Source organism: Haliotis cracherodii, unplaced genomic scaffold (assembly GCF_022045235.1).
Source record: "Haliotis cracherodii isolate W230 unplaced genomic scaffold, xgHalCrac1.p SCAF_6, whole genome shotgun sequence".
Classification (NCBI taxonomy): Eukaryota; Metazoa; Mollusca; class Gastropoda; order Lepetellida; family Haliotidae; genus Haliotis; species Haliotis cracherodii.
The window spans coordinates 64,663,920-64,690,426 of record NW_027266319.1 but is presented as its reverse complement, the minus strand read 5'-3'; the positions used below and the strand labels follow the sequence as shown (position 1 = coordinate 64,690,426).

Here is a 26,507-nt window from a genome sequence, read left to right as displayed (position 1 = left end):
TTTTGTTTTAGATATTGTAATTTTCTCGTATTATCGCGACAGGGTGTGTACGATTTTTATCCAAAATGGCGGACGACTATGATGAGCCGATCTCTGACCAAGAACGTGTAAGAACTAATTATTTAATGTGATTTGAGATTAATTGCGTGATTAAATCCATCAAAGCGGCTTAAATGAATATAGGTGAAGGTTTTTGTAATCCGTGGCACTGTTCAAATGATTAGAGACCCGCATATGACAGGGGGTCGACCCCACTGGTCTGCACTTCCGCCTAGGCCGGCTTACTTTAGCATGGGCGTGTTCATTAAATATTGTTTTCCGGACACAGGGCTAAGGTCTTTAGACAGGACATTGTCTTTCGTGTCCCAAAATTTCAAACGAGGACACTGTGTATATTTATTAGAAAAAAATAACTTATCGTGTGATGTATTCGATGTCAATGACATCATCAAGACCCCAAACTGCCTGAGGTATCAATCGGAAGTCCGTAGTCACACTACTGTCGCCTACGTTCTATTCATTTATCTGAGGAAAAGACATCATGAACATATCAGTATTTCTTTCATGACAATATTCATAGACAGTTATTTACATACACATCTACAATAAAGTAGCAGACATGCACTGGATGTTTTAAAGTTTCACTTTTTCAGAATATAGAGTCTAATGTTTTCTTAGCTACATTTATTCTATTTCCATTTCACAGTTTGAAAATAAGACCCATATCTGTAAATAACAACCTGATAATTGATCAAGTTGGCATGAATAAGAGCATTATGTCCTCTGTCACCTGTTTTCATAGGAATCCTGTGGAATCCATCACCAGGACGCAGGACATCCTTGTGCTAGAAATACATACACATAGTTTGCAATACAAGGAACTGCATATCATGATCATGACATGTATTTATTACGCTAAACATTGGTCAATATGTTCCAAACCAGGTTTACTTGTTGCCAGTATGTTAACCATTGTTTACATCAGACATGAGCATGGGGCATACACACATGGCAAAGCTAGCTCTATCCCACTTCATGCCATTTGGATAATCCTCATAGGCTGGAGCCCAGAGGATAAGTTATCGCTCTGAAGAGCTTTTTGCAAAACTTCAAGTAGATGTACCAAATGAAAAACATAAGGGGAGAAAAGGCTCAATACATATGGGATTCAATCAAGCTTACCCAGAGCTTTAGATAAATCAACATTATTCTGTTAAGTTTGAATTTGCTTGTGTACAAAGTACAAGAACACTCAGTGTAATTAATTACCCAATGTAACCTTTTCAACTTGCGATATTTCTTTACATATCTTTGTTTACTGATTGAATGCACATGATACATACCGTATTCGACGTAATAAGCGCCCTGGGCGCTCTCAAAATTAGAAATAGGGGGCTCTTATTAGAATAATATTTTGGTGGAAAAAACAGTTGAAAGATACATTTCGTGGTTTATGCTGACGGCCTGACTGTTTATATACAACAGATATATTTTTCCAGAATTTAATTGCCCATTAATTGAGGGTGCATATAACACACAAGCATGTATTATACACAAATGAAAAAGTCTTGTGTACGTTGATCAATCGGAAGGGGTGCTAATTGGGATTGTTCACTTGCCAATATATTAGCAAATATTGCCAGTGGCGCTTATTAGAGCGGGGCGCTTATTACGTCTAATACGGTATATGAACTCTACTCGAATGAATAATGCAAGAAAAGGGTCTCACTTATTGTTGATTAGACATGGATATCTCTGTTGTGAAGTTCTGCCACATGTGTTGACACTTGGGGCAGCACACGAACAGATTTAAGGACTCAAATTTAGAAAAAAAATCAGGTGTACCCAAGGGCACTGGACCTGCTTTTCAGGTGTGCCATTTTCAATTTAGGTATGCCTTGTCTATGTTACCTAATTATTATAACAAATAGCGATTGTCTGCCAGGTTTTTCACAACAGTCAACACAAATAACCACTTCCGTTTGAAACACAAGACTTACGTAATGTTCATGTCTCATGATTTTCTGTCCAAATATGGAAAGACACGATTACATTCTAATGTATTTCGTGCAATCTTGAACATTACGTCAAAAGTCTGTACGATACAGTAAACGGAAATCACCGAATTATGCTGATTGATTTCACAACAGGAAGACGTATAGCGAATGTGGCACATGCAACTAATAGAAAAAATTTCATTTCACAGTTTAATTTTGTCAAGACATATAATAAAAAATTAATGTAAGTATTTTAAATGAAAATGACCATGCCCACGAGGCACTGTACATAAAATTCAAGCGTGTCATTTCCTATTTTATGTGTGCCACAGGCATCCCGGCACTAGTAATTTCTATCCCTGCATTTCAAGTAGATTCTTTTCTGTTTATATGTGTACTCATTGGTGTAAAAATATCCAATAGACTGGACCCAAGGGAGTAACAAGATATTGAATACCCAAAGAAAACTATAAATACCTAATGTAAATGATAACTTGTGAGTAAATACTGTAAGTCTTGAAATTAATGCGTCTCCAAATTAATACAACTGTTGACCACTAGACAAAAATGCGTCTCAAAATCATTGTGACTCCCCCCCCCCCCATCCCCAGTGGAATGATACATATCCTTACCTTAATCCAATCAAACAGAAAATAGCACCGCTTATTAGCACTGAATAAACCACTTCCGTAATTACAACAAACAGTGTTTTTCTAAAAACAACAGACAGTTTATATGTTTATTTTGTTGACTGGCATCAAGGAAGTTCAAATCAAAAGCAATAAAAATATTGAACCAACCACAGTTCACTGATTGGAGTTGTCAAGTGGGTAGAACTCTTGACCCCAGCAGTTATAACTCACAGGATGCTTATTGTGTAATTCCTATTCTTTAAATGACATTGTTATATACTTGTTACAAATGCTGCTCAACCATGTTTGAGTATATTTCTAAGTTGGTATTTCAGCTGTCCAAAGTGTGCAGTGAGGCCGTCTTATTGTTGATAGTCATTTTGGAGACATAAATGCGAAGTTTGATTAATGCGAACTAAGACCTCTCGCATTTTTCACATTTTATTCACGCTCGGGTTAATTTCAGTATTTACAGTACTCATTGGCTCAAAAAGTTCTCTGCAGCCCTGTATTTATGACTTGTCAATGTTATAAATAGTCATAGAATTTCTTAGTATCTTTAGGCAGTCTCAGAAAAAAACATGTTGTGGTTCTAGAACTCCATAGAAAGATTGTGAGATGTCAAATGCACATCTACACAGAAACTGGTGTTGTGAAGTAGATGGTGTAGACTTAGGAGTAAAACAACATTTACTCACACATTCTCTAACCCCAGTGGCCTAAAGCAATTCATTATGCAGGGTTGTCTTCCTTAGCTACACCAGGATCCAACTATCATGTGTTTGAATCCCAGATACAAATTACGACCACTTATGAATGAGATCCTTGATCTGTCAGAAGCGAACCCGTTGATCCATGTCACTTTTGACTTTCCTCCCACAATACCCCTTGATATATACTGATAACATTGAAAGGTGGATATAGAGATACAGTGTAGCGCAAAACGATTACTTCATCATGTTCAGAGTGGTGGCTCGATCTCTGTCCGCGTCATGCCAAAAGATGATAAAAGATGGTACTTGTCGTCACCATGCCTGGCGCTTAGCATTAAGGGAATTAAAACAAGGACTAGTAAGCTCGGAGTCGGTATGATGTATCTTGCGTTGGGTGTCCATGTTATATGTGGCGTGGTATCTCAGTTGGCTAACTCACACACCACACCACACCATACCAAACCACACCACACCACACCACACCACACCACACCACACCACACCACACCACACCACACCACACACACGCACACGCACACACACACACACACCCCACACCACACCACACCACACCACACCACACCACACACATACAACACTACACCACAAACACACACACACACACACACACACACACACCACACTACACACACACACATACCACACACACCACACCACACACATACTACACACTACACCACACCACACACATACTACACACACACATACCACATCACACCACACACACACACACCACACACACACCACACCACACACACGCATACCACACACATCACACCACACACACCACACCACACACACACAACAAGATGTATCTTGAGTTGGGTGTCCATGTTATATGTGGCATGGTATCTCAGTTGGCTAACTCACACACCACACCACACAAACACACACACACACCCCACACACACACCACACACATCACACCTTCACACACACACATACCACACACACACACCACACCACACAAACACACACCACACACACACACCACTCCACACACACACACGTACCACACCACACCACACACACACACATACCACACCACATCACACTACACACACCACCACACACCACACCACCACACACACCACCACACACACACAAACCACACACCACACACATACCACTCCACACCACAACACACCACACCACACCACACCACACACACACGCATACCACATCACACCACACACATACTACACACATACTACAGCCACACCACACACACACACACACACACACCATTCCACACCACACCCATACTACACACACACACACACACACACACACACACACACACACACACACACACCACACATACCACACCACATCACACACACACACCACACCACACACATCACACCACACACATACTACACCTCATTCCACAGCTGTATAAGTGCAATAAAATCCAACGCGACAGTCTTGTAAAGGAAGTTCAGAGAAATATGAAACCAAAATTAACAGTCATGCACTTGGTCCAGTATATTTGGCCACTTTGTATGTATGTTATGTGATTGTACAAAGATTTCATGAGTCATCATCTTCCTTTGTTTGGTAACAGTGGCTCCCTGTCATCTATTGTGAACATGTTGAACCAGCATGAAGCTGTTGAGTTAGGGACGTTTATCGGGGTTTACATGTAACAGTATTTGTTTGGTTGTTTGTAGTTATTCGGCGCACTCAGCAATATTCCAGCTATATGACTGCTATATGTAAATAATCAAGACTGGACATCATGAGCATCATTCCGCTCAATTGGGATACGATGACATGTATCAACCAAGTCAGTGAGCCTGTTACGACAAGCATGTTCGACTTTTACAGGAAGCATGGGTTGCTGAAGACCAATCCCTGGATCTTCACGGGTCCATATAACAGTAAAATATTTAGGGGAAAAACAGCTTGTCTTTTCAACTTGTACAACTTTTGAATGGTCACAGAGTTGTTTAGGTGGCAAATCAAGAATTATGATAGTGACTCACTGTTGGCAAACAAAGTTCGAAGTGATTCAAGTTCCACCTGGCCGAGGGGGCATGGGTGGCCCAGTCATCTAAGGCGCCGCGATTCGCTGTGCAGAGTTGCGTCCCTTGGGCACGCCAGAAACCTATGATTGTGGGTTCGAATCCCGGTTTTGCCCCGATTATGTTTCTAGGTTTGTCAGCACCATACCCGTGCTCGTGGGTTTCACCGAAGTGGTAAACGTCTGAGACCTGCATCACTTCGGGCTTTCCTCCCACATTAAGCTGACACGCCGCGATATAACTGGAATACTGTTTGAAGCGGCGTTAAACCCAACTCACTCACTCACTCCACCTGGCCAACTTAGGCAGCATTTCGAAACAAGTGCAGGCCTGTAGGTCCGTGGCAAGTAGATATCGTACTGGGTCCATAATTTCAAATTTGTGTGGGTCCTTATGGCCTGCATTAAATTTTATTTGTCACAATAAGCTGCAGATGTTTATACATGAAGAGTTCAGGCCTGCAGCTTCTAAAGTCTGTGGGTCCTATTGCAGTCTGGCATATTGTTTTTTATTTAAACACTGAACTTAACTGATGCTAAGGTACATTCTGTGTGTTAGTAATTATTAATTCACAGAACTCAAAAGCCCTTGTATTATCTAAATTACCATGATGAAACCTATGTATGCAATTGGATTCCAGGACTGGCTTGTCGGATGTATATCAATACAAAATATATAATTCAAGGCCACAGAAACATTACATTTATGAAGATTAACATGATTAAGATGGACAGTGAGAAAGCAGAAGATTCAATTTTAAACATTTAATAATAATAGATCAGGTGATTTGATATTCAGCATTAAATTGATTAAATGCACATCTACATACGTAATATTTATCAATACACGTACAAAATAATTGATTTTGCGTCGATATAGCCACACTAAAATTTCCATCAGTGACATCCCTGCTATCAACTAGTTTTGCCTGGTCCAGATATGATTATCATGATTATGGAAACAAGGGATGCAGTCAAAATATATACATGAGCCTTTACATGCGTTAGGACACATAATCACTCCGGTCAATTAAACATTATCAGTTTGCATGACAAACACCATTCAAGAAGACAACTGATCTCATAGTGGCCGCTGTATGGAGCGTCCCAGCTGTTCAGATGATCACAAGAATAAGGCAGGAAGTACAGTGTACTTAACATTCAATCACTATGTAATCAGTGGAGGTGACATTGTTTCATACGTTTATCAATGTTGATTTTGACGTTTTGTGATGGCAGTGTTAGAAATTGGCACTAGTCCTGTAGTCCTTGCCAAACTGCCCAGTAGTTAAGGTATCATAAGACTAGTAGAAATTTGCCATTTTGAAGGGTTTTGCTATAGGTTATTATAAGGACTAGAGGACTGAAAATGTTCGTTTCTACCGCTGGACGGCATAGTTATCTGCTATTAATGCTTTATATTCAGATTCCGGGGTAGAATAGATCTTCAGCAACCCATGCTTGCCGTAAAAGGTGACTATGCTTGTCGTAACAGGCGAGTAATGGGATCGGGTGGTCAGGCTCGCTGACTTGGTTGATACACGTCATCGATCCCAATTGCGTAGATCGATGCTCATGATATTAATCACTGAATTGTCTGGTCCAGACTCGATTATTTACAGACCGCTGTCATATAGCTGGAATATTGCTGAGTGCGGCATTAAACAACAAACCAACCAACTTTGTATTCAGCAATTGTTGACAACTTCAGCGATAGAAACTAACATTTTTATTCCACTAGTCCTCATAATGATAACATATAGCAAAACCCTTACCAATGGCAAATTTCTACTAGTCCTTAAGATACCTTAACTATTGGGCAGTTTGGCAAGGACTGGTGCCAATTTCTGCCTCTGTACTTCAGTCTTTTGTCCACTAAATGCTAAATATACTATTTCCAATATCACAATTATAACAAGGATCCATAATTGCCAATCTGTACAACAAGAGAGATATAGAACACAACAAAGGAAACAGATCGTGATGGTGATAAAATGAAATCGCGACACAGACATATCTATTTTACCTGAGGGCATGTAGATGTATCCGTTCCAAATGACTAAACCAGTGTTTCTTGATCAATGTGATCTCCGTAACTACTTCCTGTATGCCAGATTATTTGGGTGTGCAAGGTCAAGGTCATGTTGACCTTGGATACTACCAGGAAGTAGCAGCTAAATGGCAACAGAAACACTTCAGGGTTAGGGCAGGTTATCAGTGAAGAAGGGCCCTAAATAAGGATATAGCTTCCCAGTGTGGGTCAAACGGATTCAGTTTTGATAAGTACAGCAGGAAGTATTATATCTCTTTTTCTGTAGCCTTTCTAGTTAGGTCTACGCAAAATCAACTACTGTCGGATCATGAGTAAGGCGGAGAAACTAGAGAAAGTAAGATGCACCTTTAAACCTGTTATGATTTGTTGTTATTGTGCCTTGTTGATAGATTTTGATGTGTTTAAGAATGTTTTATATAATTCTGTTTGCTGTCTTCATGAGTTAGGCGTTTTGAACTCAGTTGATCCTGTTGAGAATTGTGTGATTTGGCTGCGTGAGATGTGTAGTTATGATAGCTAAGACACTGTTCTCCCCGCCATGCTGACAATGGTTGCTCGTGTTAGCAGGTAGTAAATATCCTGATGATGTGATATTTGCCCATGTCTGTATTGTGGACAGGGTGAAACTGGCTATATGACATTGTTTTCAAACTTGGCTGCTTTCCAGGTTTCTACATGTTCTAAGGTTTATTTCTCTGATTGTGAAAATGTGATGTCATTTTCAGGGCTTGTGTTTGATTAAGCTTACGACATACATAACAAGACCATTGGTCATTATTTTGTTCTTGCCCTTGCATGTGTTTGTGATGTGCCATGGAGCAGGATACTCTGACCTCATTACAAACACCTGGTATCATCACTGTTGCATAGTGATTTATAAACACATGCTCGTGATATAGTCGGGCTCTGCTTTTAGCTGAGGTTTCTTGTGATTATGGAAATACTTTTTGTCACTTTTATTGACACAGGTGTGATGTATGGACAGAAGGAAGCTGCACACATCTTTTCATCCAAAAAGATGTGTTTTTGCTTTAGACGTTTAACTTAACTATTGAATTACATTCAGTGAAACCCTGTAGATTAAGACTGTTTTACATGTAACAAGTGAAATCACGAAGTAATTTCTGTGGCTTTCCAGACTGACCTGGTTCCACTCAACCATTTGCCCTGATTATGTTTCTTGGTTTGTCAGCACCATACCCGTGCTCATGAGTTTCACCAAAGTGGTAAACGTCTGAGACCTGCATCACCTCAGGCTTTCCTCCCACATTCAGCTGACACACCGTGATATAACTTGAATACTGTTAAAAGCAGCGTTAAACCCAGCTCACTCACTCACTCACTCACTCACTCACTCACTCACTCACTCACTCACTCACTCACTCACTCAGGGCTCATTTATCATACACATAGGGTATTGACAGTTTTCTTTGGGTAGTCAATACAATTTTACTTAGAATAGGTCTTTACCAACCCATACTTGCTGTAAAAGGCGACTGTGCTTGTCGTTAGAGTGGAATATCATTCTCATATAACTCAACATGCTTAGTGAATTAACACTGTGCCAAAGTACTTTCAGACTGCGTCAATGACACTATGATTTTCAGAAAATGATTGTGAAGATCAGTAAGAAAATACATATGTATACATGTCTGTGCCACTCATGAGAATATTACCTTGTTCAGGTCACTCAACGAGAAATATTATCAGTGATTATCTGATTATTTGACAAGATCGTACAAATGTCCTTTGCATGATAATCATGGTTGCCATGGTGAAAGCAGAAGACCAGGGTTTGATACCCCTCTTACCCCTCCCCCCCAAGATTTTACTTGAATGTTATTCCAACCAAATGGCAGAGATCTAATAAGCATTCCCACCGTGAAGATCCATGGTAGAATAGGTGTTCAGCAACCGATGCTTGCCGTTATAGGCGACTATGCTTGTCATAAGCTGCGACTAACGGGATCGGGTGGTCAGACTTGCTGACTTGGTTGATACTGTCATCAATCCCAATTGTGTGGATCGATGCTCATGATATTAATCACTGGATTGTCTGGTCCAGACTCGATTATTTACAGACCGCCTTCATATAGCTGGAATATTGCTGAGTGCGGCGTTCAACAACAAACCAACCAACTTAGCATTCCAAACAAAGTGCCCTTGGCATGTGAATTGGAAAAAATATTTCTTTTGCTCAAAATTTGGATATTTTTCAAAAGTTACCTTTTACCATTCAATGCAGTAATGTTAAAGCTAAGCATTAAATCCCCTTCCTCTGTATTGGTCCTGTTCTCAGTTAAATACAAGTCAACTCTAGAAAACCTGAAGTACCATTTTGTGAATTACTTTTTTTTTATTTTTTTTATTTTTTTTACGAACATGACGACCAATTGCTGCAGACATGATGAATATCGACCTCAAAGCAGGTTCAGATAACTCCCTGAATAGGTCAAATTCACAAGATTCTTATTTTGATTGATCAATTTCTTCTTCCCCCTCTGTATAGCATGGTGATGAATCAGTGACCATTACTTCATCAATGATGCATGTGTGTTCAGTGTTTGAAATTGGCACTAGTCCTATTGACCTTGCCTAACTGCCCAATAGTAAAGGTATCCTAAGGACTAGTAGAAATTTGCCCTTTTTAAGGGTTTTGCTATATGTTATCATTATAAGGACTAGTGGGCTAGAACTGTTGGTTTCTATCACTGATGGGGGCACGGGTGGCCCAGTCGTCTAAGGCGCCGCAATTCGCTGTGCAGAGTTGCGTCCCTTGGGCACGCCAGAAACCTATGATCGTGGGTTCGAATCCCGGTTCGCCCCGATTATGTTTCTAGGTTTGTCAGCACCATACCCCTGCTCGTGGGTTTCACCGAAGTGGTAAACGTCTGAGACTTGCATCACTTCGACCACATTAAGCTGACACGCCGCGATATAACTGGAATACTGTTAAAAGTGGCGTTAAACCCAACTCACTCACTCACTCAATTCTATCACTGGTGTTGTTTGTTTCAGGTCCGCATTGCTTCCAACTTCATCCTGCATGCTCCTCCCGGGGAGTTCAATGAAGTCTTCAATGGTAAGGACAGGACATGGTGATTATCTGGTCATTGGTTGCGTGTATCTTAAAGGGTTTGTTGCAACCACTCAATCGTGTCAGTAGGCCATTGGCTATCAGCTTTTCTTCTTGTTGATATTTTGTGAATGTTCTGGAAATTTTGAGTATGAATTTATCATGGCTTTGTTATGGCATGTATAAGGTCACAGTTGTATTCTACCTAACTCAGTGTGACAGTGAAACACATCAGTGTTAAACTCAACTCTGAAAAATACCAATGCCCACACCTTTAACCATTGGTTTGTCTGGGCGAGAATTGATTTTTACAGGCTATTGGAATGTGGAGGGTTTTACCCTGACCTACAAAACTAGGGGTTAATTAAGGGGGACACTGAACAATTATTGAACAATTACTGAATAATTACTTTCACGGGTCCTTACAGGAATCATAAGGGTCTGTACAGTAATGAAATGGTATGGTGTTAATTACTGTAAGATTTGGTAATTACGTTAATTAAAGGACTTTTATGTTATCATCCTTGTCAAGAATTTGGTACAATGAATATAATTGTACGTCCCTCTGGATGCAAAATGTATGTTTGCTGTGTCTTATAAAACCCTGATTGTGGATGTTATATAATGAATGTACTGCTCTGTCCCACTAACTTCTTATGTGATTTCAATGAAGGAAGAGTTACATCCCTTAGGCATGGCAGGATCCTGTCGTCATGGTTTCTTCAGTATCATTTGCACCCTTTTTAAGATCATGTTCATTAAGTGGTAAATATCTCAGACTCACATCATTTCAGGCCTTACTTCCACAAAAAATATGCCGTGGCATTAAGGTGACATTCCTGAAATACTGTTTTGAAGTTGACGCCCTCACTCTGATAAACTAAATCTTTGTGTTTAGATGTGCGTATTCTTGTGAATGAGGACAACCTGCTGAAAGACAAAGCTTCTGGGTATGTAATTGTTACCTTTACATCACTTATGCTTCATGTTGTATTTCCCAAACTGGCATTGTTTGATAAACGTACCAGCAGTATGACATGCGTGACGATCCAGGTAAGAATAGGCGACCCATGCAAACCATGCTTGTCATTAGAGGCGACTAACGGGATCAGGTGGTCAGGCTCACTGACTTGGTTGATGCATGTCATCGTATCCCAATTGCATGGATCGATGCTCATGATATCAATCACTGGATTGTCTGGTCCAGACTCGATTATTTACAGATCGCTGTCAAATAGCTGGAATATTGCTGAGTGCAGCCTTAAACAACAAACAAACAAACAAAAACATGACTTACAGCCATGTTTGTGTACAGGAACATGCTCTCATCAGTTCCGTGTTTAACAACAAACAAACAAACATGCATTTATCATGTTTCATAGTACCAGCTGAACTCCGTAAACAATGTGTTTTCTAGTCATGCAAGTTCAAAATCAAGTTGTATTATGTTATTATTATCATGTTATGTCATTATCATGATTATAGTCTCTGCTAAATGAAAAAAATCATAACATGACAGATTGACTATAGTACCTTGAAAAGTTGAAAGCATCAGTGGTCCTTAACTTGTTTTGATTGGTATATTAAGGATATATTGCTTCTACTTGCCTGAAGACGGGGCGGTCGGATAGCCTAGTGGTTAAAGCGTTCACTCGTCAAGCCGAAGACCCGGGTTCGATTCCCGACATGGGTACAGTGTGTGAAGCCTATTTCTGGTGTCCCCTGCCGTGATATTGCTGGAATATTGCTAAAAGCGGCCTTAAAACACTGACTGACTGACTCACTCACTCACTCACTCACTCACTCACTCACTCACTCACTCACTCACTGCTTGTGATGCGAAGGTACAGTCTGTGTTAATCCCTTGCTTTGTTTGTCCTCAGTGCTTTTGCCCAGTACAACAAGGACCAGTTCACACCGTGTAAAGTCGAAGGATCAGTGTATCAGGTGAGTCCTGCATCTATGCTGAGTGGCAGTCTACCATCGAGTAGGGTTGAAACAGTGCAGAAGGTCACCATAGGATACATATCACGAGACTCATATATACATCAAATCACATAGAAAAGAATTGACTATTAATATTTCAAAGCAGGAGTCAAAGGAAAAGCCAGCTGTAGACACATGTTCGTAGCGGTACTTGTTGTTACCCTGTCTGGCGCTCGGCATTTAGGGGCTAAAACAAGGACTGGTTAGTTGGGAGTCTGTATACTGTGTCGGAGTGGGGTATTCGTGATAAACTGTGACATGGTATCTCAGTGAGCTAGCACTATAAATCGGCATCAGTCCGGACAAGTACAAGCAGCCACACACACACGTCGCTATATAATTGCAATAATCTTGGACGCGACGTTCAACCCCATTTCACCTCACCTAACCTCATTTTTGTTGGCATTAATGAGTTATCGATGCATGAATATCAAATATTCAATAAAACACAACAAAATCACAAAATGTTTATCTCCTTATAATCGAAATATCACAGACTAACAGCACAACCACTTTTGTGCACATGCAGAGAAATACAGACTTGATAAGATGGTACCTTAGCCAGCAAATAGTCTGATTTAGGACCAATTTCTCTGAATGAATTAGTCTGTCGTGAGACCTTGTTGATAGGTTGGCTGCCCATGAGTTGTAAGGCTGTAACGATTAACCGATGCCTACGGTGTCGCCGATACTTAGAAACATACGATACTTGAATCGTCGCTCTTAATTGTAATAAAGAAGTTGTTCATCCATAAAATCTTATCCTTACTTAGTAGTCAAACTTCTAAATGCCTATCAAAGAAGATACTTGAATCGTCAGTTTGTGGGATTGTGATATGCCATAAACAGAACAGGAAGAGATGGAGTTACCTCCAATAAGACCCATGAAGATTTCGGGGTAGAATCGGTCTTCAGCAACCCATACTTGCCGTAAAAGGCGACAATGCTTGTCATAAAAGGCGACTAACAGGATCGGGTGGTCATACTCGCTGACTTGGTTGATACATGTCATCGATCCCAATTGCGTGGATCGATGCTCATGTCAATCACTGGATTGTCCAGACTCGATTATTTTATAGACCGCCGTCATATAGCTGGAATATTGCTGAGTGCGGCGTTAAACAACAAACAAACATACCTCCCATAATGGCTGAAGTAGCATAGCACCACCTGTAAGCGTGGCGGAACACAAGGACGTGGTGGTAACAGTGGACTCTTCCTTTTGGGTAACATGTGCCGAGGTTTCAGAGTTGTGATTTCATGATAATTTGTTTCTGGTGTATCATGATACCAGGGGTACATAGCGTATCGCCAGATGTCAGGCAACACTCGGCTATAATGAGTTTATCATGCAGAATAATAAAACTATATTCACATTGTTTGTTCGTAGGCCCTCGTCACAGAGCACAGCGACCAAGGTGAAAACCGCTTCCTTGACCCCAGAACAAAGCAGTCTTTCAGGTAATCCACTGTCTTCCTATGGTATTGGTACAGGTGCAGGTATCTAGATCACATGCAAAAGGGGGCGGTCGGGTAGCCTAGTGGTTAAAGTGTTCGCTCGTCACGCCCATGACCCGGGTTCGATTCCCAACATGGGTACATTGTATGAAACCCATTTCTGGTGTCCCCCGCCGTGATATTGCTGGACTATTGCTAAAAGCAGCGTAAAACCATATTCACTCACTTGTGGCAAAAGCAATATATATATATATGAAATAATACTTGGATTATCCATCATATTGGTACGACAACTGGTACCTGTGAGGTTGATGTCAAGAACAAAAATCAACTACTAGTTCGGTGGCAGTGGGGTAGGCTTTAATTAAAGTGTTCACATATCAAAGACGATGGCTTCATTCACCACAATGTGTAAAGCCAATTCATAATGACCCCTGCTTTGATGTGAGATATCCCTTGTGAAATTCCAGGTAAGAATAAGTCCCCACCAACCCTTAAATGTCAATAAAGGTAACTCGATAGATTGGGTGGTCTGAATCAGGGTGGACAGTGTGTGCCATTGCCATGTGACCCGTGAAGATCCGGTGTAGAATAGGTCTTCAGCAACCCATGCTTGCCGTAAAAGGCAACTATGCTTGTCGTAAAAGGTGACTAACAGGATCAGGTGGTCAGGCTCGCTGACATGGTTGATGCGTGTCATCGATCCCAATTGCGTGGATCGATGCTCATGATGTCAATCACTGGATTGTCTGGTCCAGACTCGACTATTTACAGACCGCCGTCATACAGCTGGAATATTGCTGAGTGCCGTGTTTAACAACACACAAACAAACATTACCAAGTGTCATAGGACATTGCTGATAATATCAATGGTTATCTGGTCCAGACTCGTGCATCATTAAACAACGAACAGCGTGTTGAGATAACGTGTCCCTCTGCCCACAGATATGACCATCTAAGGAAGGAAGGCTCCGACTTCCAGCCAGCAAATGTGGATCAGAAAGCTGAGAGCTGGCGGGCAGCCATCGAGGCGGCGATCACATTGTACGTAGAGAACCACTATAAGTACGGTGTGGCCAGCGTCTACAGCAGCAGCTCTGGCGGTGACATCACCATCACTGCCTGTATAGAGAGTCATCACTTTCAGCCTAGGAACTGGTGGTACGTACACACACACTCATGTGCTACTCAACATTTGAAATAAACGCTTGCCTGTCGGCCCGTGGCAAAAAGATATTGTGTTGGGCCAGTAGTTTCAAAATTTGTATTGGTCCTGTCGTAAATATAAGTGTCTTATTTGTCACAATAAGCTGCAGTTTTGTGTTTTTTAATTAGTTTTTCTTGACATATGTACAAACAGTTCCTCAGTGTACCTCACAACTTGCACATTAATTTCTATAGGTAAGGGGGGGGGGGGGGGGGGGGGGGGGGGGGTAGGGGGGGCACGGGTGGCCCAGTCGTCTAAGGCGCCGCGATTCGCTGTGCAGAGTTGCGTCTCTTGGGCATGCCAGAAACCTATGATTGTTTCTAGGTTTGTTAGCACCATACCCGTGCTTTTGGGTTTCACCGAAGTGGTAAACACCTGAGACCTGCATCACTTCGGGCTTTCCTCCCACATTAAGCTGACAAGCCGTGATATAACTGGAATAATGTTAAAAGCGGCGTTAAACCCAACTCACTCACTCACTCACTCACTCAAACAGTTTGTGGGGTACTGAGATGTTTCATACTGTAAGAGGACACCAAAATATGGGCATATAGACTGATGATGATAATAATTTGAAATGAAACTAATATGCATCAAATCTATGACAATGTTGACCCCTGTGAAGACCTCGGGGGCTTTGGTCTTCAGACAACCATGCTTGTCGGGTAGTCACGCTCACTGACTTGGTTGATGCAGAGTATCCAAATTAGATTGATGCTCATGATGTCGGTCACTGGATTGTCTGGTTCAGACTCGATTATTGACATACCTCCATTATATAGTTGGAATAGTGTTGTGTGTGGCATTTAACAAGAACCAAACAAAACAAATCAATTTGTAACGTGATCTGTGTGCAACATCTTGCATTAGGCCACGTCCAGCCCCAACTTGAAATTCACAGCCAGATGCAGAGACGAGATATTAGAATGCAGGTTGAAAACAAAGCCTTTTGGATGTTCGTATAACATCTAAGCCTTATGCAACAGGCAGTCTCCAAGTGATGCTGCTCGAAACTTTCCTCTTTCCATCCGATTCCCAACATGGGTACAATGTGTGAAGCCCATTTCTGGTGTCCCCCGCCGTGATATGGCTGGAATATTGCTCAAAGCGTCGTAAAATCATACTCACTCACTCACTCACTCCTCCGTCCATCCAGTAGAAATGGGTACCCAGTGGGAAGTGTGTGTGAAAAGAATTGAATCACAAGATTTAAGTTGACGTCGTGTCCATGATCATTCCCTTACCGGATTTTGTCCAAAGTGTTTCAGCAGATGTGTGTGTGTTACAGGAATGGTCGATGGCGCTCACAGTGGAGTGTGACATTTCCCTCTTCAGGTGGCAGTGTTCAGCTCTCGGGGATACTTAAAGTACAGGTAAGCACTAGCTGAGGCCGCAAGTCTTTCAGTTCATTGAAATAGATAAGATCATGATTATTAACAGTCGTTTCTGTATGGGTCACTTAATACTTTTTATTCCACATATTTAATATTTACAATACGAGAACACACACGAGTTTGATTCTGTTAGCGTATACAGGTAAACACTGTTGTGTCAAACTTTGATGTGTCAAACTTTGATGTGTCAAACTTTGATATGTCAAACTTACTGTTGTCTCGAAGTAAAAGCTTGGTGTGTTCCTTTTATATTATCTCTTTTTGTGGTTGTGTTCGAACGTATTGAGGGGCGGTCGGGTAGCCTAGTGGTTAAAGTGTTCGCTCGTCACGCTGAAGACCTGGGTTTGATTCCTGACATGGGTACAATGTGTAAAGCCCATTTCTGGTGTCCCCCGCCGTGATATTTCTGGAATATTGCTAAAAGCGGCATAAAACCATACTCACTCACTAACTCACTGGGAAGGTCCCTTCAACTTGGACACAATGGTGTTTGACTGTAATGTCATTCTTACAATGATCGATGTTTAAGACGCAATTTCACTCATTGAAGTAACTTAGGAACCATTATAAGTACATTGAGTAAACTGCCCCATTTAGCCATTTATCTTATGTATGGTGTCACATGACTTACAGACCCGTGAACTAGAATAGGTCTTCAGCAACCCATGCTTGCCGTAAAAAGAGACTATGCTTGTACCTTACTGTTTTACTGTCCTTTGTCGACAGGTATTTAATTATAGTAACTACCTTTTTCTCATCGCGTTATGGCTGCAATGTTGCCGATGGGATGTAAAATTTTAACTCACTCACTCACTACTTCAGTGATACGTCCATGATTAGTGGTCGCGTGAAAAATAATGTGTATAAGTATATAGTTCAGACATGGAATTACTGTCCAATACAAACAAAAGTATATACAATTTTACCCAACCGTATGTCAACATTTTTCAACATTCCAGGTTCTGATAATGTTATTCTTTTAAAATGTTAATTAACATGAATGCCAGACTACATATGTGCGACTTTGGGATGTTCATGAACACGTCAGCCGAGTCTGGACATGATGTAGTAATGATTCTCACTATGTTTTCAGGTTCATTATTACGAAGATGGGAATGTGCAGTTAGTCAGCTCCAAAGAATGTAGTGAAAAGTTAAATATATCAGTAAGTTGACTTGCTATTCCTTCAGATTAGGGGCGGTCGGGTAGCCTAGTGGTTAAAGCGTTAGCTCATCATGCCGAAGACCCGGGTTCGATTCCCGACATGGGTACAATGTGTGAAGCCCATTTCTGGTGTACCCCGCCGTGATATTGCTGGAATATTGCTAAAAGCGGCGTAAAACCATACTCTCACTCACTCACTCCTTCAGATTAGTGCTTGCGGTAATGTAGATTTTTTATGAGTTGATTGACGGGGTATTTTGTTTGAAAGATAACTTCACCTAGAATTAATTTAGACTTCTTAGGTTGATATTTTATTGTGTGTGTTCAAACGAGATTCATCAAGTTTACTGTCCTTGTTTTTACAGAATGCAGAGCAAACAGCCAAGAATTTTGTAAGCCTAGTTTCTGATGCTGAAAATGAGTACCAGGTGAGTTAAAAGAAATCCACATTGATGACCCGTGTTGGGATTCTGTCTTAGAAAAAGTCTCCAGCAACCTATGCTGGTTTGTAGGAGGCGAACAAATGGATCGGTTGGTCAGACTCAGTGACTTTATCGTGTGTCATCATACAACGAAGACGTTGATCGTTACACACAATAACAGTCACTGGATTGTCTGGTCCAGGCTCAATTATTTACAGACAAATGCTAATATAACATATGTTATGTTTGAAATAACACTTTCTTGGTAAATTATGTATTCTAGTACTTTTGGGGGTTGAGTCCCATCCCACCTAATGCGAGCTGAGCCAATTAACACTTGTCAGAGGGGTACACAAAGTTGTTAGACTTACATTTTTGTTGAAAGAATTAAAACCAGGTAATTTTCATACTTTTTTTATTTTCTAAAAGTTTGGACTGACAAAAATTAGGGGGAACTGGTAATTTTTAGAGTTGCAAGTGCTGGTGGACAGGTAGTTTCAAAAGTCAACAGGAACACCACTGTTATACACATATATATCTGAAAATAGTTAATGTTTCTGTCTTTTAAAGCCAGTAATCAAAGCCTGTGTTCAGTAAGTGTTCAGTCAAGTAAGCATGGTTACCTCGACCAAGTCCTGGTGGGCACGGGTGGCCCAGTCGTCTAAGGCGCCGCGATTCGCTGTGCAGAGTTGTGTCCCTTGGGCATGCCAGAAACCTGTGATTGTGGGTTCGAATCATGGTTCGCCCCCATTATGTTTCTAGGTTTGTCAGCACCATACCTGTGCTCGTGGGTTTCACCGAAGTGGTAAACGTCAGACCTGCATCACTTTGGGCTTTCCTCCTACATTAAGCTGACACGCCGTGATATAACTGGAATACTGTTAAAAGCGGAGTTAAACCAAACTCACTCACTTACTCAACCAAGTCTTTGTAATAACAGTAAAACCTACTGAAAACAATGCCAAGAGATAAGTTCAGGCAGGTTGACTCAAATGTACTGACCGACAGTTGATGTTTAAAAACACTGCATATTTGTTTCCACAGAGAGCGTTGTCTGAGAATTACCAGACCATGTCTGATACAACGTTTAAGGCACTACGTCGTCAGCTGCCTGTCACCAGGACCAAGATCGACTGGAACAAGATCATAATATCTGGCTACAAGATAGGTGGTGAGCTCAAGAATGCGTGAGTGACTTTGTCCTCGTCGTCGCTGTACTCATTGCCGTTCCTGCTGCCCGTGCTGTCGTCATGGACATTGCCGCATCGCACTCGGACCTGCTCCGGGGGGGGGGTCAACCTCGCCTCATCAATATTACGTTTCATTGCTAATACTTTTGTAATCAATCTAATTTTGTATGCTAAGTATGATCCATGTTCAGTTTTGTATCTTTTAGCCAGTGTCGAGGTTTGTCTTTTGTTTTAGCATTGCCAGTTGTGGGGACTCACATTGAATTATATTTTTTCCCAAACGTCAAATAACAAGCTTTTTTCAACCAAAAGTTTCAACCAGATTATTTTGGTCAGATTTATGCTGTTTCAGCATGTTCAGTTGCTTGTAAAGAATTTGTAGTGAAACTTTTGAGTCCCTGGACTGCCTCATAATCCTGTTATGTTGAGTCTGTAGTTGAGCAGCCCAGCTGGGAAGGCACAGAGATAGCACCCATTCAGTAGGTTGGCCAACAGGTCTATGACATGTCCATGTTTGTACCAATTTGCTGCACTCCGCAATGAAATTTGATGGAAATACTCCTATATATCTTTCCTGATCATGCACATGTAGATACTTTATAATCACAGGTGATCCATCAGAGGTTGATGACTATAATTGATGACTGCTCCACCTTGTGATCCTAATCAAGGGATAAACTTATCAATCATTCATTTTCTTGCTTGTGAAATGGTTTTGTTCTTGCTCCCTTTTTTTTTAACGATGGTCTTAATCTTTGGTTCACTCATTTTGAACTTGCTGTCTTTTTCCAGTTGATTGCTAACGTTTCCTGTTTCTATGTCAAACTCTCGTAAAATACTGGTTGGTAATGGTATATGTAGGATAATTTCCTTATTATTGATAAGACATATGAAAATGCCACTACAAAATTCTTAATTGATATATCGTGTATGAATCATCTTTCATTTCATGTTGATATACCAAATTTATGCCATAGCAGTTAGTTAACTTCCTGTTCTAGTAGTCCCAAGTCCATGACAGTTATTTGGCTATCCTCAGTTAAGCTCTAGGGCATTATTAGCACAGGCAGTTCAAAATAAGTCAACTAAAGTGTCTGCCACACCCGCCTGGTGTTTTCACGTAACCATGGTAACTGTACAGACTTCCTTGTGTTGATTTTGTTGTATCCCTTCTTTGTTTTTGTTTATCATCAATCAAAGTATGATATAAATTGTAAATTATTTTGTCTCAAGTTCTCTGTGAAAGGACTATGGGTTAAATGGGATAAAGACTAAACTTGTGTAACTAGCCCAATATTAACATTGGGGATGCATTTTTTTAAATGATTAAAAAAAATAACAACATTGAAGTGTTTGTTGAATCCTGTTTTAGTTGACACAAGAATATATACTGCCAACACAAAGTATAAGAATGAATGATTTGAATGTAGCTGAGGTGCATGTTTACAAAACAGTCCTGTTGCATCTGAATGCAACATCTATTCACCATGAAACAACATATGGTGCTCGTGCGCACTGAAGCTGAAGTGTGTGCGCCTATAGGGAATCAGTGTGCCAGGGTAAATCTTCATCCATGAAGGAACGGGCCCGGTAATGTAATGACAACGCCTGACCTAATCAGGCCCAGTCGTCACCAATTACATCCGACAAGAAGGCATACTGACATTGCCTACAAGGAAACCATGCCAGGGTAATAATGCTTCATCCATGAATGTAGGGGGCGGTAATGTCATGACAACGTCAGACCTAATCATGCCCAGGTGGTCACCAATTGTATCGGACAAGAAGGCAAACGGACATTGCCTATAGGAAACAGTATGCCAGGGTAATAATACTTCATCTATGAAGGAACGGGCGCGGTAATGTCATGATAACGCCAGACCTAATCAGGCCCAGGTCGTCACCAATTACATCCGATGAGAAGGAATACGGACATTGCCTATAGGGAAATAGTATGTCAGGGTAATAAAACTTCATTCATGAAGGAACGGGGGGTGGTAATGTCATGACAACGCCAGGCCTAATCAGGCCCAGGTCGTCACCACTCGTATCCGACAAGAAGGAATACGGACATTGCCTATAGGGAAATAGTATGCCAGGGTAATAATACTTCATCCATGAAGGAACAGGCGCGGTAATGTCACGACGACGCCAGACCAGAAGTCATACCGACATTAGCCTGGACCTCAATGTCCCTGACGTCCCCAATAGAGCATCTGTGGGATGGTCTCGGCTGAAGAGTTAAACCAGGGACCCAGCACCCGCCAAGTGGCCCAGCTTATGGTAGTTCTTCAGGCGGAACCGGGCAATACCAACTGCAACCATACACACGTTAATCAAAAGTATGCCATCGAGGTGTCATGCATGTATCGCCCATGTTGGTATCTCAGTGAGCTAGCACAATAAATCAGCATCAGTCCGGACTAGTACAAACAGCCACAGCCCCCCCCCCCCCCCCCCCCCCCTCCCCACACACACACACACACTTGTGCATGCACTTCGCTTTATAAGTGCAACAATCTTTACGCGACGTTAAACCCAATTTCACCTCACCACTTTCGATATCATTTTAACAGTTCCCTTATATATTTGTTGGTTGTAAATTAAGCTTTTGCCCGTTTAAAACAATTTATGAAGGTGAGAACTGTTTCCTATTTCGAAGATATCCTGAATTCTCTTGGCAATCTTCCAGCTGTATGACAACAGCCAGCAAATAATGGATTTCCAGAAAATTAGCTGGAAAGTAGGACATGAAATTCACATAAAGTGAGTGAGTTGTGTTGAGCCTCTTTGAACACTATTCTAGTTCTATCAGGGCATGTCAGCTTACCGTGGGAGGAGAGCCCAAGTGATGGTCGTCTTTGCTGAAACCCACGGATATGTTGCTGACAAACCTAGAAGTAAAATTGTGTGTGTGTGTGTGGGGGGGGGGGGGGGGGGGGGGAACCGGGATTCGAACCCACAATGATCGGTTTCTGACTAGCACAAGGGACGCAACTCTGCACATCGAATACATGCGCAATTTCAAAAGAATTGAGTCTGGACCAGGAATTATCGACATCCTATGTCACGTTATGAACACAATGCCAATCCGAGACAAATTCTATGGTATTATTATCAAAATTCTGAGGTAGATTTACCAAAATTCTGCAGCTAAAATTACAAAATCCTGCGGTAGAAACATAACCATTTTCACCTAAAAAATAATAATACAAACTCATTTATTTCTTTAAAACTTTTAATATCTTGCATTTAGACTTTTAACACCTTCCCGGAGGGAGGGGGGTGGGGGGGGCACGGGTGGCCCAGTCGTCTAAGGCGCCGCGATTCGCTGTGCAGAGTTGCGTCCCTTGGCCACGCCAGAAACCTATCATTGTTTTTAGGTTTGTCAGCACCATACCCGTGCTCGTGGGTTTCACCGAAGTGGTAAACGTCCGAAACCTGCATCACTTCGGGCTTTCCTCCCACATTAAGCTGACACGCCATGATATAACTGGAATAATGTTAAAAGCGGCGTTAAACCCAACTCACTCACTCACTCACATCTTCCCGCGGCTAGGAGTTAAGGGGGATAACTTAGTATTCAAGTCCATTTCCACCGATTTTTTAGTGAGTTAACTCCCTTACCTCGGAAAGCAAGACATTTCAGGACGTGGAATCGCAGAATGCGTCTGGGACTGAAATTAGCAAAGACAAAGAGCCTGCCATCCGGTACCCGTCCTCCGACCGACTCTTCTGACAAGCATGGGTACCGGGAGTAATGTGACCCAACAGAAACAGGTCTCTATTTAATATAAGTGAGTGAGTGGATTTTGGTTTATCCCCGCTTTAAATAGTATTTCAGTTATAAAATGTCGGCTTGCTGTCGGGGGAAAGTCCGACGTGATGTTGCCGTTTTGACTGAGACGTTTACCTGTTGTTTTTTGGAAAATTAAGAAGATATTTCTCAAACCGAATAAAAAGTTAACGCCACATTCTGAACTGGAAACAAGCGAACGAACAAAACCTGATTGTGCAAGAGAGGATTTGCAGATGTAATTCTGTATCCTGTTGTTGCATTTTCTGACAGGAATATTTCATCTACACCCAATTCCTCACTGTTTTATGCCCTTTTCACAGACTTATCGTTCTTATTTGTCGAGAGCAGATATGACGAGAAACGTCATTACAGATCCTTCACGTTACGTTGCCTTCCGTCGGATGGATCACGTCGCGTTACGTCGCGTTACGTCGCGTTGCGTTCAGTCACCTGTGAATTAATATGAAATAGATTGAATCGATCTATTCCGATCAATCTGCTAGTTAGAGTTTCAAATGTTAAATTTAGTGCTGGTAACAGCTCAGTGGGGTTTTTTTCTATTCAACCATGAAAAAATAAAACGCGAACTGTATGGAAGATCAGTGAGGTGGCATTTATAACAGGAATTGATAGTGTGTAGCACATCTACTTCGTAAATAAACATTAAGTGGATACCCGGGTCTTCAGCGCCTCATGCTTGCCGTAAAAGGTGACTATGCTTGTCGTAAGAGGCGACTAACGGGATCGGGTGGTCAGGCTCGCTGACTTGGTTGATGCATGTCATCGTATCCCAATTGCGTAGATCGATGCTTATGATGTCATTCACTGGATTGTCTGGTCCAAAACATTAAGTGGATACACCTCAAGGAAATGAAGCAAAACATGTTCACGCCATCGTGACATCACAGTCGAAGCGCCATAGACAATGTAGGATATGGGCCATTTTGAGACCATAGTACCCGCTTACTTTAAGAATTGAGAAAAGGCTTTTAGAAGTACTTGTGATAGTTTTTAGAAGTATTCCATTATGAATGAGAACTTAACTTTGTTCAAGTCTTTGAAAGGCATTTGGAAGTGATACACATAAGTAAGAGAATTTATGGATATTAACAGTTACTTCTTTATTATGAGGAACACAACATTTTGGAGTATAAGGTTACTCCTTCATCAGGTGAATGAAAGCTCTAAGGCAGAGAGCATGTATATGTACACGTCAGAACAACAAGAGCAACAAGATAACAAAAGATGGAAACTTAGCAAGGGAAGCCATAGCTTTCATTCACCTGATGAAGGAGTAAGTATTTACTCCGAAACGTTGAGTTCCTCATTATAACGAAGTTGACATCCAAAAAATTCTCTTCCTATTCATTCCAGGTGAGGTGAGGTGAAATGGGGTTTAACGTCGCGTCCAAGATTATTGCACTTATATAGCAACGTGCATGTAAGTGTGTGTGTTTGTGTGGCTGCTTGTACTAGTCCGGACTGATGCCGATTTATAGTGCTAGCTCACTGAGATACCATGCCGCAGTTTAACATGATAATCCCACTCAGACACAGTATACTGACTCCGAGCCGACCAGTCCTTGTTTTAGCCCCTTAGTGCCGAGTGCCAGACAGGGTAACAACAAGTACCATCTTTTAACGTCTTTTGGTATGACGCGGCCGAGGATCGAACCCCGAACCTTCCGCTCTCCGGGCGGATGCTCTACCACTAGACCACGGAGGCGGCCCCTGTTCATTTCAACAGTTGTAGGTTTGGCACTAACACTAAACCTATACGTAAGGGTAAAATGTGTCAGAAAGATAGATTTTAGAGTTTTTCATGAAGCATTTATATAAAAGTGATCATGAGCAAGTCTTTAACCCAAGCTAAGTTGACATATGGTAAAAAATAACCTTGGATCTTAAACTTTAAACTTTTAAAATTTTTCCCTTCTCTCATTTTAGCCATATACTATGTGTATTCCAAGAAGTCAAAAACTTGCAAGTGTAAGAAAGAAAAATGGCTAGTTGTCAGCCATTTTAACATGTCTTATGCTTTCATAGTATTTCAAAGTTATCAGCAAATTTGACGTTTCCAGTGGGCAAAAGAAGCCGTTATTCTACCGCCCACTTTCAAGCATTCTGTTGCACAGTTCATAATTATGACCTAAATGCTCAAATATAGCGAGTAAATGATCTGGGCCTTAAGGCCTTTGAACTTCACTTACGAGGCTGAAGTTTCATATGGGAGGGTCGTAGACGTGAAGCACTATGGTAAACCCACGAGCATGGATACAATGCTCCTGGCACGTCATCAGTGCCCGATGATCTAAAAATTAAATTATCATTTTATTTGAAAGCAAAAACAATTTATCAACGTCTGGATAAAATGTATAAATTGCAATATATAAGCAGGCATTTATGGCATTATTAAGAATACAAAAAACTATATCCTACATTTCGTTACTTATTACATATTACGCATTTACGCAAAAACAATGTTCGTTCCTAGAAGGCACTGCAACTCGATCGCTACAACATGTAAACATTCAGTAAAGTTGCCGCTACTGGATACTTACATAAACAAATGCCAGATCAGGTTTCAGGGGTTGTATATTTCACGCAGGTGTTCACCAGCATTGTCACGTGGTGTCGTGATTACGATTTTAACCAATCAGAGCTCACTTCCGTTGCACGAGTTTTTGGTGCGCGTTAATTCCAGACTCAAGAAGCAGACGTGTATGTAGTCAACAACTACACCGGAGAATATTTATTTTATTCAAACATCGCGGTGAGTATTCGTTACAACCGAAATTAACTAGTTATTGATAAGTCTACTATATACGCGCTACAATGAACTTTAAGGAAAATCTTCTTGGTGTGAACTATAAAGGCCACCGACGAAGAAACATTTTCCAATGTGATTTCTTGCCTTGTCGTCTCATTTAAGGGGAAGGTTGAAATATCATATAAAACTGGAATGAAAGAACCTGTTGCCATATCCATAAATTCCCCATTTATTTCTATTTGTTGTTATTTGTTGGTTAAGACCGCCTCCGTGGTCAAGTGTTAGAGCGTCCGCCCGGAGAGCGGAAGGTCCGGGGTTCGATCCCGTATACTGTGTCTGAGTGGGGTATTCATGTTAAACTGCGGCATGGTATCACAGTGAGCTAGCACTATAAATCGGCATCAGTCCGGACTAGTACAATCAGCCACACACACACACACACACGTGCATGCACGTCGCTATATAAGTGCAATAATCTTGGACGCGACATTGAGGCCCATTTTACCTCACCTATTTGTTGGTTATGAGTGGAATTAAGGCATAACGCCGCTGCGGTGGAAAGGGTATCGGTGTGTTGGAAACTTGGTGGGACATGCGTG

The 26,507-nt window shown here is 41.3% G+C and overlaps 1 protein-coding gene across 2 annotated transcripts; it reads left to right on the top strand.

Annotated features, from left to right (window-relative positions):
* Nucleotides 1-56: 56 nt before the first annotated feature.
* On the top strand, nt 57-20,677 carry LOC139445073 (F-actin-capping protein subunit alpha-like). Of its 2 annotated transcripts, none has more exons than XM_071226153.1 (10): nt 57-107; nt 10,461-10,524; nt 11,417-11,468; nt 12,402-12,465; nt 13,895-13,965; nt 14,908-15,123; nt 16,458-16,542; nt 17,657-17,728; nt 18,093-18,155; nt 19,194-20,677. In XM_071226153.1, exons 1-10 carry the CDS (start codon nt 66-68, stop codon nt 19,338-19,340), a joined length of 876 nt encoding a protein of 291 aa, XP_071082254.1. In that variant the 5' UTR covers nt 57-65; the 3' UTR covers nt 19,341-20,677. The 2 variants fall into 2 exon arrangements, with proteins under 2 accessions (XP_071082254.1, XP_071082255.1); XM_071226154.1 differs by lacking the exon at nt 57-107 and adding an exon at nt 7,628-7,776.
* The last annotated feature ends 5,830 nt before the right edge of the window (nt 20,678-26,507 follow it).

What these genes read in the sequence shown, in the direction of transcription:
- LOC139445073 (XM_071226153.1), top strand. Translation starts at nt 66, where the DNA reads ATGGCGGACGACTATGATGAGCCGATCTCTGACCAAGAACGT. An exon ending in AGAACAAAGCAGTCTTTCAG is followed by an intron (nt 13,966 to 14,907) that starts GTAATCCACTGT and finishes CTCTGCCCACAG; the next exon opens with ATATGACCATCTAAGGAAGG. An exon ending in TTTCAGCCTAGGAACTGGTG is followed by an intron (nt 15,124 to 16,457) that starts GTACGTACACAC and finishes TGTGTGTTACAG; the next exon opens with GAATGGTCGATGGCGCTCAC.